At 37.0% G+C, this 16,624-nt stretch overlaps 1 protein-coding gene across 1 annotated transcript in view; it reads left to right on the top strand.

Moving 5' to 3' along the window:
• The window catches only part of vipr1b (vasoactive intestinal peptide receptor 1b), a 251,631-nt gene that overhangs the window by 26,175 nt on the left and 208,832 nt on the right, over positions 1-16,624 (top strand). Inside the window, exon 2 of the mRNA XM_028804190.2 lies at positions 14,566-14,662. Coding sequence (XP_028660023.2) covers positions 14,566-14,662 — 97 coding nt within the window. The remainder of the gene's footprint in view (positions 1-14,565; positions 14,663-16,624) is intronic.

Here is a 16,624-nt window from a genome sequence, read left to right as displayed (position 1 = left end):
CAATGATCTTTTTAATGTACACCCTAAGAAAAGACAGCTTGTTTGGTGATAGAAGAAGCTGCACCTTTTGTATATCCTAGTTAATCGATCTTTTGATATATGACACTGCATAGCCTTTCCTATAAACACGTTAGAAGGGCTGAATTTATTTACTCAAGCACACAAGGCAATCAAGTTCAGTCCCAAATCTGCAGACACCTGTGAAGCTGTTAATGCACTGCGTACACAAAATGCCCCAGTCATACTTCAAATAATCGTTCATCTTTAATAAATTGCAGGGTTTCTAAGAAGCACTGTAAATACACCTAGGTTATATAAGTGACAGTCCTTGGGTTTATTTGACAAATGAGCCTTTTAATCCCTGTACTTGAGGTGTTCCTCTCATGCTTGCATGCCTTTCTATGGGAAACAATAGAGACAGACTGCAGAGGTAGCTTGTTGATTATAGTTTATTTTCTGAGTGGGTATATAAGAGAAATTTCTGAATTAGAGTCACACAATAAAGATCTTGAAAAATATTTCTTTAATATCATTTATGCAGATTTGCAAAACTGTATGTATTCAAAGAAACTTAAAAATTTCAATAGATAATGCAATAGTTTATTTCTGTAACTTTCTCTCTGTACACACAGGCACGCAGATACATTGACGCACAGACACTTATCCTTGTATTAAGGCTGATACTTACCATGCTTTAAAAACACATTATATTTTTTCTAATTTGAGCTAATAGATAGTGTCGCTTTCCCACTGAGCTATTGACGATGAGTTGGGATTCTTCCAATTGAGCAAGATAAACCTGTGTGCTACTGGTGTGGTGTAGGATGTCACAGTTGATTTCTCCCTATGCACATTAATGCCATCTGGGAGTACAAGAAATATCACAGTTCATGGATTAGTAATGATTGTGACACCAAGGCTATTGGAGAAGTAGGTAAAGATTTTTATCCAGAATGACGTTCATTTAGTGCAATCCCAAAACATATGGCCTAGTGTTACTAGTGCTAGATGGTAATGTTCATAATCTCCCACAATCTCAGAACCAGATGCAGGTATCTGCACTCAATCGAGGCACAGCAGAGATGGGGCGGATAAAAGAACAGAGAAGTAAAAGGACGAAGGTTAATAGAAGGAGATGAAAGCAGGAATGATGCCCATGAGAGTCGATGCATTGGAAAGGAGGCAGGCAAAAGGGAGCAGAGCTGCTTTGAGGAGTGTAAGGCCTACGCTTGGGGACTGAAGAGGATCATTCCGTCTGAGTGTGTTTAGAGAGATGGAGAGACCCGTTGTGCAAGCAGCTAGCCTTGTAAGATTGAGGAGGGTCAGCGAGAGTCGGAGAGGGGAGGCTTGGGTGGTACCCTGCCAGGGCCACAGATGGCAACTGGGACCTGAGCCTTGGATAAATGAGGTTCAATGCAGAAACCTGCTGGGAGCAAAGGACAGCAGGAACTGGAACCTGGAATAGAAGGTTGGCTGTGCTTTTCGGCAAGACACCTCATCTGGCTCCAGGATCCTGTGTGGGTTAAGCAGTTTTAAAGCGGTTTTAAAGAGATGCACAGAGGACTGAGATTTTTAGGAGCGTTTCCTGCTCTTGGGATTTTAACCTCATTTTAAGGAATAATTTGATTTGGTTTTAACCTCCACAATGGCACTGTTTTTAGAAGATAATTTTTTTATTAAAGCACTGCATTATTTATTTGAACAATGTTTGGATTTGTTGATGGTTTTTAATAAAAGCACTAGTTCACTTTTGCACCTAGCCTTTGGCAGGATGTTTAGGTCCTCATTTGCTCTGCTCAGCTTGGTTATGACCATTGACAATTTGGGTTCAAAAGGCTCTCGAATGTAACTGGGAGCATGGGGCTGACCTGGACCGTCACAGGTATGTAACACTTGGGCACCTCAAAGAACTGCCCTATCTCCCTTCCTGTTTACTTTGTACACATCAAACATCCAACACAATATCAACGCTTGCTATCTACTGAAATTTTCAGATGATGCCTTCATCATAGGCTGAATTAATACTTTTTGGCATTTGGAATTTGTATTAATAATGGAGACAAGTCAAAGTACAAGAATGTTATGGAGGTCTTGTGGTGCAGGGAAAAGAATCTGCAACTCAACATCAGCAAAACTGAAGAGCTGGTGGTGTGTTTCCAGTGTACCAAGAAGCCTCTGAGACCAGTCACCATTCCTGTGGAGACTGTGGAAGTGGTACAGAGCTACAAGTACCTGGGGGTTCACATAATAGCAAACTGGAGTGGTCTGACAACACAGTGGTCCTTGACAAGAAGGGCCATAGCAGACTGCACTTCCTTTGGTATTTTGATGAATGCAGCAAGCTGATGGAAATGTTCTACCAGTCCATAGTAGCCAGAGTGTTGTTTTATGCTGCAGTCTCCAGGGGAGAAACCTGAGTACAAAAGAAATACAATGCCTAAACAAACTTATCAGGAAAGCCTGCTCCATCACAGGGCAAAACCTGGAGACACTGGAAGGGGTTGTGGAAAAGAGTATGGTGCCATCATGAAAAACCCCTCCATCCCCTCAAGGAGCACTTTTAGCCATAGGCTCATTCCACCACAGTGTGCTAAGAAGAATCTCTGGGGGTCTTTACTGTCCAATTCTATCAGGCAATTCAATGCTTCTCCTGATGTACTTGTTAAGTTCATTTTGAAATACTGCACAATCTACATTTATTCATTTTTTTTTTTTTAGTTATAGATCAATCGATTGATTGGCTGTATTATTTGTCCTATGAAACTGTATTATTGTGTTTTGTGTTTCTGCTGCAGTATGCATCTTAATTCCCCATGGGATTATTAAAGCTAATCTGAGTTGTCTCTTGCCCTGGGTATATTTTAGATCATTGTGATTGAAGAAAGACCTTTAGTTAAATTATGGAATGCTTGACATAAATAGAACTAGAATGCAATCTGTGATCACTGAGTTCCACTCCTTTTAGGAGATGCCAATTTAAAGGTTCCTTTCCCACCATTCCCTACAATCTTCGAAGCATAGATTCTTTGAAATATTTTTATACGGTGTGGGCAAAAGTAGGCTTATAGTTGTCAGTACGTGAAACTCAGTTTATTCTTGTATTATTATTTATTAATAATTGTATTATTTATTTGTCTTCTTATTTGTCTTTTTCATCCTAAAGCTATATAATTAATAAAGCTATTGTAATTTTCATAACCTGCACGTCTTTTTCCATACGAACAACTGTAAACCTATTTTGCCCACCCCTGTATACTGCTGAAGTGTCTGAGTCTTCATCAAGATTAACCAGTATGAACTCTAGGAATAATACAAATGTGATATAGGGAAAGTTGAGTAGGGTTCTTTTAACAAAATTTTTAATTTGAATATAGGAAAGAAAAGTGTGTAGTTGGAAAGATACATTTGAAGCGTAAGTGTTCGTATGCCCTTAACCTTTAAAGGCTTTTGAGATATTGATGTACCTGGCATTAGCAAATCTCACATTTACATTTACTTATTTGGCTGATGCCTTTATCCAATACAATACATCTGGTTACTTTTGGTTTTCTAATTGGAGCACAGGCAAGTCAAGTGACTTGCTTATGGTCACAAAGTGTTATTTGCCGGGATTTGAACCCACAACCTCAGAATTTTTAGTCCAAAGCCTTAACCACTACACTACACCCCACTGCCTGCCATAAAAGTGAAACAGAAAGCCTGTTAAACATTTTGCTCATGACTTTGACAGCGTCAGTGGTTCTTAACTGTTATTTTAACTCTGTGAAATTGTCATAACTTAGCTGTCATATCTAACATTTGATGACAAAGATGTCCAACTGTCATTCCCCACATCAGTGTCACAGTCTTGAACGTTGGCCTGGAAAGTCTTGTATGTGCTCTATTGGGGTGCCTGGAGGTGTACCACCGGTCATTTTCCCAAGGACTAGCCTCTTAGCTCTGATGTTTTATTTTGACAAAGACTTTGTGTCCTTTGTTCCAAGATTCACATCACGATGAGGTTTTGAATTTCCTTTTGTTACTTTCTCTTCTGCTATATATTTCTAGTTTTATGAGTGTTTGTCCTTATGTGCAATTCATGGCTTTGCATCTGGTTTGTTTAGTGCTGTGCTCTGTACGGGCATTTGAAATGTGCATTGTAAAAATATATTGCTGTGTTCCAAATTCATGTGGTCTTAAAAAAGTTTCCCTGTACATTAAACATTTTATTGTGAAGAGTAGACACCTGATTATTTTTTACATTTATTTTTGTGTGATTGGGCATCTATTTTATTCCTAATGGAGGCTACCATAAGATGTCCACAGTCATTTTTTTACCCATTTGTCTTAGCTGTACTCATTTAAATCTCTATGACTTCAAACATCTTTAAATCCTTATTAAAGTTTAGAATTTATACAGGGTTTTGATTCTGCATTATGTCAAAATTGAAATTTGAATAAGTCTTAAAGTATTTATTAAAATTTAATAATGTACTGTGCTTAGCAGCAGGCAGGGGCGACGTGCAGCAAGTATTGTTGCTGCCTCAGAGTTCTTTGGCCATAGAGTCTGTTGTAGACAGTGCTTCCTGCTGTGTGGTGCTTTCATATTCTCCTCTGTACTATTGTGATATACCCAGGGACTCCAGGTTCCTCCCACAGTGTAAATATTTTTGTGATATTAGGTCAAGTAGCAGCTTTATTTCCCTGAGCATGAGTTGGCTTATGTGGCTTTGCTTGTATGTGTCTTTTGTAATAGCTTGCTGGTCAATCCAGTATGAATCAATGGATGAAAAATATGCATTTATTTGCCTCAGTACAGTTTATTCAGTAGAGGGTCAAGGGTAACCACAGCTTTTCTCAGCAGAATTCCTAAATACAGGCCCAATTTAATGTAGACAATATGCCTAAACTCTTAAAGAAGAACCCTGAATTCCTTGAGAAAACTTGCATGGACATGTGGGGACAATGTGTACTTGTGGGGGCTAGGTGGTCTCGTGGCCTCGGAACCCCTGCAGAATTTGTTTGTTTTTTTTTCTCCTGCCCTCTGGAGTGTTTTTTCTGTCCTTTTGGCCATTGGACCATACTATATTCTTTGTCACTTAGTATTGCCTAATCCTAAATTTATATTTTTTATTTTTTATTCATCTTGTAAAGCGCTTTGAGCTACATCATTTGTATGAAAATCTGCTATATAAATAAATGTTGTTGTTGTCGTTGTAAGTCTTAAGAAGGGCACATTAAGATCTCAAGATGCTGTCCTGCTTATGATTCCAAGAATTAATAAAAAAACAGTGGGAGGTTCAGCTTTAAGTTACAGAGCCCTGAAGCTGTGAAATGCTCTGCCTGGTAATATAAAAGGTGCCCCTTTAGTCTTTGCTTTCAAATTGAGGTTGAAAACTCACTACTTACTGCATCTGTTGTTAGACATTAGTACTAAAATATAAGTACAGTGGTGCCTCATACTTCAAACGATTCTAGCTTTGAACGTTCCAGAGTTCAACCACTAAATTCGAGAGAAATTTAATCCGGAGTTCGAATGATACTTGTTCGTTTGAACTATGGATGCACTGAAAAAATGCAGCAACAGATGGCGCTTACGCAGAGGGCATAAATGTCATCAGTTGTGTACCCAAATCTTCTCTCGTTTTCGCAGTGAAAGCATCTCTTGCATTACGTTTGCATGTTTTCAGTGGTTTTTTTGCTTAATTTTTGGTCTGTTTGGTTATATATACAGTATAACCCCTATCTATTAGGCATCCACACAGAACCGCACCACTCCTCATTAAGGTACAGTGAATGCAATTTTCATTTTATTATACAGTATTTATATATTTTATTTATTGATTTCATGTTTCATTTATTATTTAGGGCATTTAATTGTGTTATTTTGTCCTTAAAATATGGGCATTGGCTGCTTAAGTTTATCGAAATGGGTATTGTTTAGGGTCAGGGAACTGATTAATTCACTTTACATTATTTCTAATGGGGAAAATTGATTTGGACTTTGAACAATTCAAAGTTTAAACGGCCTCCTGAAACAAATTAAGTTTGAAGTATGAGGCACCACTGTATCACAACATTTATAAACTAATACTAACCCTCACTTATTCTGTTTCTCTTCTCTATATCATCATGTGTCACTTTGGGGCCACTGCTGTACTGCCAAGTTGTTCGACTGTGATAGAAAAGTTACCTCAGATAAAGGAGCACTGGAGTCATCGGGAAGAAGGGTCCTTTCATCAGATTGACCAGCCCTGCACTGACTCAGCTATAGAATTGTCAGTAGGGGGAGGCAGCTTGTTGGCCGAGGTCTCCAAGATTCTGACTGTGCCTGGCTTGTTTGACTCTTTTAATACAATCAGGCTGTATTTCTGCAATTAGCTGATGGACAGATGTTGTTGTTTTTCATTTGTGGTAATAAGTTTCTAATTTGTTTTTTTATATTTGAACAAATCTGTGTCCTTATATATCATAGGTCTGTATTTAGTGAGTAATTATTTTTTGAGTAATCATTTTTGAGTAATCATTTGTAATCTATTCCCTTCATTTTGCAAAGAGGGTTGTCACGACGCTCTGCGCCTGCACTTGGTGATGAGCACTGTGCAAGAACAAAGTAGTTTGTACTGTTGTATTGCATTTCTGAGGTGGAAATGATAGACAGGACTTGTTAAAGTCCATTGAGCCATTCCTTCTGTGATTTTGAGCCATACAAGAAATACATTGTTGTTGTTGTAAAGAGAGTTTCCTGTGTTGTGAAATATAAGGTTTCATATAAATTAGTACTGGTGGCACAGAATGGTCAAAGCTCCACTTTGTTTCAGGGCATCAGGCTGAAAAAGTGCTTTTAAATTAAGGGTAGTCAGCAGACAAAATAAACAGGATTCACTGTAGTACTAAAGCCACTTAGTGCCATAAAGGATTCTGTAAAGCTACAGCCCATCACAATCACATCAGTTGCAAGGCAGAAACCAGCTCCACATTGTATATAACCACAGTCAAGCACAAGCAAATCTATTAATAAAACAGTGCTTATTTACACCGGGCAAGTTTGGAGTTGACACTTTGTCTAAAATAAATCTTTCAGGTATAGGAGGAAAATAGAGTATACAGAAATTCAGTTAATATACTAACTCAGGTATAGGGAGACCATGCAAACTCCATACGGAATGTGTCCAGGTCCATGGAGCTATGAGGCAACTGTTAAATACAATTGCTCTGCCTCAGTATTAACATTTGTTTACTGTAAAGGAAGTGTCTGCTGCAAAAAAAAAAAAAAAAAAAATAGGAAGTAAAATAATTGAAAAATGTGCAGTTTGCAGCATGCAACACATATATACAGTACATATAGATCAAATTCCGTTAGAATGCACTGTTTTTGCAACATCCTTGTTTGAATTTTTTTTTCAGTAAAGTCAGCTTGGTCTACAAAATTCCTTGCAACGAAGTTATTTTTCATAAAAAAGCAACAAAACACATGTTTCTTCTGCACTTGCCTGAAAAATTGCAATTATGGATCTCAATTAGATTGCATGGTTATATCACTTGGTTTCCACGAAAGGTTTAGGTTTCAGTTTAGGTTTAGGTTTCTTTATTTAGTCATGTTTACACAAGAAAACATGAAATTTGCCTTCTCAGTTGCATCTAATAACAGGTAACAGACAGAATGAAATAAAACAGACAAATAGAAATAAGAAAGGTTAAGGTAAGGCAGTTAGATAAAACATATTTACACCAAAAAAAAAAAGTTGTCATACTTTAGCAAAGCAGAGCTTAAGAAGGGTTACTGCAGGTCGGGGTGGGTATGACCAGGAGACCGTCAATTAAATTTGACTTCAGCTGTACTTTCCAAGCTCTGGAGGTTCTTCCCGCCTATTTCTTATTTCTCAAGGTATGGTTTTACTTTGTTAAGTACACTGATCAGATTGAGGATTAATTTTTGGCTCACTTTTCAGCAAAAGTAGTGACTGCTGAGCTTTCTTTGTGTTTTTGCCACTTACCCAGTTTTCAATGCATTTCATAAATAAGCCAAGATTGTGCCCAGTGAGCATCTGCACACCATAATCATTATATAAAACAAGAAAATTGTTTAATTTGAATGGGTCTTTGTATTTTGTACTCACAAATATATACATCCAATGATTCTTATTTAGGAATATGACCTTCAACTTTTTATCACAATCTTTTTATGTTAAACTTTTCCAGGTTAAAAAAAAAGGGTGGCTCATAAAAGATCAGATGGCAGCCAGGGAGAGCTGGTCAAAAATGAAAGTTAAGGGGCACTCACTGAGGGGTGTCAATTATGTAGCTCAAGATGTGTGTATATGCAGTATATCTACAGAATATACACATCTATCAATTCTATTCTAAACCCACTTATCCAGAGCATTGTCATGGGGAATGCAATTATATACAATATATAATATAGATAGTAGCACATGCATTTGCAAGTGTAATAATATATACAGTACAGTATAAATTATACACTGTTTGTTATGTTGCAAAATTTGTACTTATTATTGACTGTTTAGTTGCCTTATGACATGTGTAGAAACTGCCCCTAAATCTACTGGTGCGAGTGCCAATGTTCCTATACTGTTTGCTAGAAGGGAGGAGTGAGAAAAGCAGCTGTGCAGGAAACCTGAAGATGTTGTATAACCTCCTGGCAGTTGGGTCTCATTATGTTCTGTAATGTTCTATAGCAGTTGCCATACTAGGGTATGATACAGACAGTGAAGATGGACTCCAGTATGTGCTTATCTGGTTAATTTTCAGTTCTAAACTGGCCCACTGCAGATGTGTGAATAAGTCAGTCCTGTGATAGAATGCTGTAATAGAAAAGGACTTTTTGTCCTTAAGTATTGGAAAAGAAATTCAAAATAAAAATTAAAAATAACTTGAATATGTATTTAATGCTGTGGTGCTGAGGTTGGTGCTGCTGTCTCACAGCTCCAGAGTAGAGTTCTGGGTTAGAATCCTAATCCTATCCAGTTTTTCTCCCACATCAATATTATGTTGATTGTCGAGTTTCAACTGACCAGTGTGTGCCCTGGTGCTCCATGTAGCATTGGTTTCTGCCTTGTGTCTAATACTGCTGGGCTAAAATCCAGCAAGCCTGAAACTGGATTGTGTATGATCATTAAGGTTCAACAGACAGATGGATTTTTAAACCAATTCCAGTCAATGATGGCTTAATTTGAATTCTAACAGCTTTATATTTTTACAAGAGAGTGAGAATCGTGTTTGGTGCTCCATCAGTCTTCTTGTTTTTAGAGTCTTTTTTGGACTAATTTGAAAATTTTATTGTTTGTAAATTTTCTTATATTGTAGCAAACACATTTTCTATTTGTATGAAAGGTTATAAAAGTTGTTTAGTAATTATTAATGATAGTCCTTACTAACTAAGATTTTACGGGATAAACAGCATGTATAATTAATTTTTGTACCCTACATACTGTAGAACTTAAAATGAATTCCTTTCTGTGAATCACTCAACACTTTTTATTAGATACCAAAATAAAAAATGTCCAAATATTCTGTAACTCGTGTTAATGTGTTGGGTGAATTTTATGTTATGACATTCTAAGAAATATAATTTTCAGATTCAAGTTCAAATGTATTTTTACGTGTACAGAGTACAGTGAATTTTATATGCTATAATCCACCCATATCTGCCAGTGAACATACTCTTTTGGCGTTGGGAATGGGATGGTGGGTGTGGAGCCTATAACAACATTTTTGAGTGTAGAATAGAATCAACCAAGGATGGCACGCATGTCCATGGGCTTCGTTATAATGAATTTTGCAGAGTTTTTTTGAACATCATTAGGAAATTAGCCAGGACTAATAAAAAATTGTTAAAACAAAGATTTCATTAAAAGCAAAATTAATATTTCATTTAAATCAAGTTCATTCTAACAGAATTTGAACTGTATGTTTATTTATACACACACACACAAAATCATGTATGTATTATTACATTATGTATTTGTGATACGATTGGGGGAACCCAAACTTCCCGCGGCCACCCTCCCGAACTTCACATACAGTAAGTGCCAATGTCTATTTCAAAAAAATAATATATATATAAAAAATACTTTTTAAAAAAGTTAAAAAGTGTACTAAAAAGTAAAAAATAAGTCTCTCATACATCACTTGTAATATAAAAGGTGGGCACTTTTGCTAAAATTTTAAGAAGTGTTTTTTGAATGTTAATTGATGGAAAGCACCCATGCTTTTATTTTATGAGTGATGTATGAGAGACTTTTTTTTTTTGGTACACTTTTTAACTTAATATAAGATTGGTTTTTAAAAAGTATTTTTTTTTTTGTATATATTGTAATGGACGACCACGGCCACTGTCTGGCCGGAACGCCGGCAAGGTGGAAGGACCAGGGGAAAGGGCATTGATGAGGCAATACCTCCCCTGGGACACTAGAGGGCAGCCCTCTTGGGCGGCTGTGGCACCACGGATTCCTGCAGGGCATGTCAGGGACTGGAGTTTGGTGAAGCCCTGTTGGGTTCTGTGGGGGCCGCCAGGGGGAGCTGTAGAGCCCTGTAGAGGACCTCCAGCGCACCTGGGAGTGATTCCAGGTAATAATGATGAGTCACCTGGAACACTCCCGGGACCTGAATAAGAGGAGCCGTCTCACTTCATTGAGACGCCAGAGTTGGGAGGAAGGAGACAAAGCCTGAGGAGGAGTGAAGGCGGATGGACTGGCGGCAAGGAAGGGAATGGAATGGACTGTATATTGTGGTGTTGGTAATAGGTGCATAAACTGTAAATAAACACGGGTGTTGAGTGAACCTGTGTCCTGCCTGTCTGTGTCCGGGGGTTAGGGTGGCAGTACGCCCCCGAGTGGCCTACAATATATTCAATTTTTTAGTCTTGGGTTTGTTTTAGTATAATTTTGTAATCAATATTTTAACACTTCCTTTAATATTTCTATCCATTACTACCGCCATCTATTGGTGAAATCTTTAACTATTCTTCATATGAAAAATTAATTTCTTAATTAACATGGATTAGTTGATCAATTGGTGAAACTGATTATTGATTCAGGTATTGTCATCGGAAGTGAGTAAGTGTGCAAAATTTCAAGCAATTTGGACAATAGGAAGTGGGTTAAATATCGATTACAAGATTTGTACCAGACAACAAACAGGTGAAGTTAAAATAAGCGTGATAATAATAATAATAAAAAAAAAATAAAATCAAACCAAACAAATGAATCAACAGAATCAAGAATCAGTTGACTTAAACGGGTTGTTCAAAAAAATCAATTCAGCAAAGTGATTCAAAATGCCCATCATTATCCTTCAGGTATGTATTGAAGTGTTTCAGACCAACGAAGATGTGCCACCTGACTTAATCGGTCTGTGGTGTGAAGCCATTTCCTCTCAAATTACATGACTGTAATTTGACCAGTTATGCACAGCAAAACACCTTACAACCATCTACCACTATCCAGTTTGCTTCTAATTGTAAACAGAGCTCTGGAAGAAGGACCAACATAAAGCTAATGACTATCGTTAAATTATTCAACATTTAGATGCTTCCAAACCATATTCATATGCTGATGCTGACCTCCAACGGCTATTCAATGACACCGTATGTAACATAAAATAAGCTTTGAAACGAAAACTATCACTTCCACTTGCCAAAGTTGATGGGGTTGGCTCTAGCAAGTACTGATTTTTGATTGTTGAATCATCTGCGGTATCCTTGACATTACAATCCTGTGGCTCATGCTGAATGCTGAAAATTGTGACTGTGCACATCAGTTACTACTGCAAAAAAACATTACCTAGAATTACCGTGAGAAGCAGCTGCTTTAATTATAGAAACTTCAAATTCATCAGGAGTTTGCATCTGAAGGTCTGCTGTAAATGTGGCATTTGATGACAGAAGGTTTATGTTTGTTCCACCGATAATTCACCAATCAAAACACAGCAACAGCTAGAGGCCACCCTCTCAACTTTCATGAGTGATAGTGACAGGTTTCATTTCAGGGCTTATTTCATGATGTGTGCTGAAATAAATATATAAATGAAATATATAAATAAATACATAATGAAATAAGCAACAGAATATATTTCATTACACATTTAATTATTTATAGTCACATTTCATGTTGTTATTATTTATTTATCGTCACATTTCCCTGTACTTGTATTTTTTTGTATTATTTTATTTAAATTTGTACAAAATGTTCCTTCCTAAGTTGTATGGGTTTAGGGAGCCAGATACAGGTGTGGTAACATCTGACACAACCCTGGATGAGTTGCACACCCACATAAACAAACGTACTGACACGCAGCTAATTGACAAATATTTGCCAATCAGCACAAGCTTGGAAACTGAAATATCCAGAGAAAACCCACAGAGAAATATAGGCAAGAAATGTAAACTTCACACAGACAGTAAATGGAATGCTACACTCAGAGCACATATCTGAAATCTGCGGCACATAATTATTTGTAACTGAAGTCTGTCTGTCATTCCACAATGACCTGTGTTGGTGTCCATTGAAAAGTAACATCAATCCATTGCAGGCTATCACCCATTTTAAGTGTTGTGCAACCCTTCTGACATCCATTCTCCTGATTCTAAAAAGGACAGAGTATGGTATTTAAAAAAACAATAGCAACAGCAATGCAAAATGTTGTATGCTTTATTCTAGTTATTTCTTCTTCACTCCTATTCACTGCTAAAACAGGCAGGGGTCATAGCCAAGGGTGAACAATTAAAGAAACAGTTGGAAGCTGTAGCTGTTAACTGTAGCAATGCTCTGTTTCATTATAAGTGATGACAAAGCCACTGCACTGAGACAAGTATTGTCAAAAATGGAGACCCACCAACAAATAGATTAGATAGAAAGCAGGAAGTAAGACCTGACTGGCAGTTTAATGCCAGAATTGATGCATTCTGGAGACATAATATGTGTGAATGAGAGAGGAAGAAAGAGAGAGAGAGGAGCAACAACCAGAGCAGCCTTCAAACATGGCATCTTAAGAACATGGCAGAGGTCATTTGTCCACATAGTATATTTTTTGTCTTACAATATAATATTCCAATAATTGGAAACATTTTCAGGTTTATTGTGTTTTGTTTTTAGTTTATTCTTTTCACATTGTACTGACATACAGTACATTCAGTAAATATAGCTGCCCTGCTTCCTTTTTTATACCATTTAAAAATTCTGTATGATGGCATAACTATACAATAGCATTCAACTGTATCACCACATATTGCATTGTACAGTGGGAAAGCAACATATAAAGAAATCTCTTTGGGACAATGTTTGTTGTTTAGATCCATAGATCTCATGCTACTTTATAAATTAATTCACTGGCTTTTTATCTGTTCTGCCAACCAAAGTAATTGGATAATTCATTCGTTTCTCTTAAGTGCCTTGTCCATTTTGGCATTGTATGATCCAACTGGATAAGATTTATACTAGAAATATTTTGTGGATTGTCACACATGCCCAATTTAGAATTTCCAGCAGTAAAAGTTTAATTATAATCTAACGTTCTTGTAAAGGGCTTAAAGTATGTTTTGTCACACATGTGTGTCTGTGGATCACCTTTTTGGCTCAGATCACATATGCAATACCACTCCGGGATAAAAGGGGGTGCTGTTGCTATCAGTCTTGTCTCAGCTCATAGAAGATGCCCCTTCAGGGTGAGTAACCCGCCCTAATTGCTGCCAGATGCCACACCCAAATGCCACTGCTAAAACCATACAAAGACAAACATTTCCGGAAAGGAGGTATCTCAGTGCTAACCAGAGCCTACAATAGGACTATGCTCCACTGACAGACCCTTAGTAGAGAGAGATCAGGGTCTATGAATCCTTTTTGATTTATTTTCCTGTGCTTGCACCATCGAGTGGTTGTTTATTTTGCTGCCAAAGCCATTTTTTTTGTTCTTGTTGCTTTGCTATTAAAAATAGGGTGGCTGGACGCCAGTCTTGCAGTAGATATGACAGTAGATATGGCCTCACTGTCTGTCAGGCCTTCTGCCTAACTTGGAAGTGCTTACACAATGCACTTCTGGTGTTACAAAAGTACTCTTGAGTTGTTCTTTAAAGAACAGACAGATGGGCAGCACTTTATTTGTCCCAGGGTACATTCAGAGTCAGGAAGAAACAAGTAGCAAGTGTTCACCTGGCTTGGGAAGGAGGGAGAGGAGAGAGAAAATAATTTTGTGAGGAAGGTTTTCAAGGAATGGATTTATCTAATCAAGATGGTATTGTTTATCATTTTCAACTCATGCAGTTTATGTCCTGGGGAAGGTAGATATGCAAAACCAGCCTCCTGTCTTATGTCACAGTGGCATTGGTAAATGGGAGGAAAGCTGGAAAGTAGGAGAAAACAAATGCAGACATGGAGGAAAACTCAGACTTCGATTCAAGCCCAGGTCACTTGAGCAGTTGGGTAGCAAGGCTAACCACTGCCATCTGCTATTTCAAGTTTTCACAGAAATGCACCATTAAAGTTATGTTTTGGAATGGAATAACATTAAATTGTTAAGAATTTCATTTTACATTTTTATATAAATTTGTTTTTATCATTATTCTTTCAGATGATGGCATTCTCCTCAGGTTGTGATACAATGCTGGAAATAGAGAGAGAAAGGGAGCTGTGTCTAAAAATGGCGGAATCTGAAAACATCTCTTTTGGTAAGGATACCTGTTTCATTCATATATTGAGTTTTACTTTGTTTATTTCTTTTTATGGTAAAATCAATTGAATAGTTCATGGAAAAAAGAAGCATTTAAAAGGTTACAATAAGTGTTCAGTAACAGTTAATTCATTCTGCTCCTAAATGAATATACAAATAAAACCTGTATCAATGAAAGCAATGAGAATGATTCATGCTAAATGCTATTAATCACACCAATAATGTTCACAGGTTTGATGAAAAACATTTACTAACATATCTAGCATCTGACCAAAAACAAATATCACTCAAAAATGATCAATAGCTGTTTATGTCACGGGTGCCAAACTCCGATTCTGGAGGCCCTCAGTGGCTACAGGTTTTTATTCTAAACAGTTTTTTAGTAACCAGTGTTTGCTGCTAAATAACTTCATTTAATTGTTTTGTTATTTAAGAATTAGACCCTCAGGGGTGAGCAACATCAGTCCTGGAGGGCCACGGTGGCTTTAGGTTTTTGTTCCAAACCAACTGCTTCATGAGATGTCAAGTATTGCTAAAGAAGCCCTTATTACTGAAATAACATTTTTCTACTACTTTTTACTTGTCTGACATATTAAGATTTTGAACCCTTAATTGCTTATTTTAGTCTTAAACAGCTTTTTTAATAACTCCTTATTAGCAATAAGATGCAAATGACAAAGGAACCAGCAGTTATCCATCTAACTTGTCTTCATTTACAAAGGCATATATTCATCATGCACTATTTGGTTTAATAAAGTACTCAGAAGGAAACTGAAGAGAAAGTGAAGAACTGCAAATTATTCATTTGTTTTAGGCTTCATATTATTTGGAAAATATCATTTGAATGGGAAAAAAATATATAATTTGAGAATGACCTGGCATTGCAGAGTTAAAACACTAACACGTCATAATATTAAATGAAATCTATTATTGGCAAGGATTGTTGTCTAATTAAACAACTGGGTTGAAACAAAAACTTGCTGCCACTGTGGCCCCTCAGGAGCGACGTTGATCACCCTCGGTTTAAATGATAGAGCAAAGTACCTCAGATATTATAATATACCTGAAAAACTGCTCAGTTCAGTAACTGTTCTTTATAATGTGGATTTCAGTTTTTTGAGAGATCAGTTATTTCCAGGTATTTGTGACTTTTTAAACTTTAAATACTGTAGTTGACTGCATACTGCAGCTGAGTTAATGGTGGATCTATAATAAAAATTGAGGTTTCTCTGAAAAAGACAGTTTACAGCATTCCAGGCTAAAAGAATGTTTCTTTAGATAAGTAAGCTAAGTTGCTCATTCAAATATTCTGCTGGATATCTGGGAGATATAAAGTCATGAATTTGAGTACTGGGGTGTTCATAGATAGATAGATAGATAGATAGATAGATAGATAGATAGATAGATAGATAGATAGATAGATAGATAGATAGATAGATAGATAGATAGATAGATAGATAGATAGATAGATAGATAGATAGAGTTAGGTCCATAAATATTTGGACAGAGACAACTTTTTTCTAATTTTGGTTCTGTACATTACCACAATGAATTTTAAATGAAACAACTCAGATGCAGTTGAAGTGCAGACTTTCAGCTTTAATTCAGTGGGGTGAACAAAACGATTGCATAAAAATGTGAGGCAACTAAAGCAACTAACCCACGCATATACTCACTCAACTTTAGAGACTATCTCACTATTATAAAAAAAAGCCTGGGAGAGAATGACTAGGGAGACGAGACGTGATCTTCATGTGAAGATCATGGAAGACACTTAAAAGACCCGCGAGACGAAAGAGATTGGCCATGGAGCGTCTCGCAGGGACCTTAAATATGAGACTTTGTGTCAAGAGATTTACCCAGGACCATCTCGCGGGGATGTAGAACATGAGATTCTTGCAAGACAAAAAAAATTGAAGGTTTAGATATCCTTATACAATGGATAAGTAAAAAATCAGGA

This window comes from Erpetoichthys calabaricus, chromosome 6 (genome assembly GCF_900747795.2).
Source record: "Erpetoichthys calabaricus chromosome 6, fErpCal1.3, whole genome shotgun sequence".
Lineage (NCBI taxonomy): Eukaryota > Metazoa > Chordata > Cladistia > Polypteriformes > Polypteridae > Erpetoichthys > Erpetoichthys calabaricus.
Note: the sequence above shows the minus strand (reverse complement) of the source record. Positions and strands in the feature narration are given on the sequence as shown.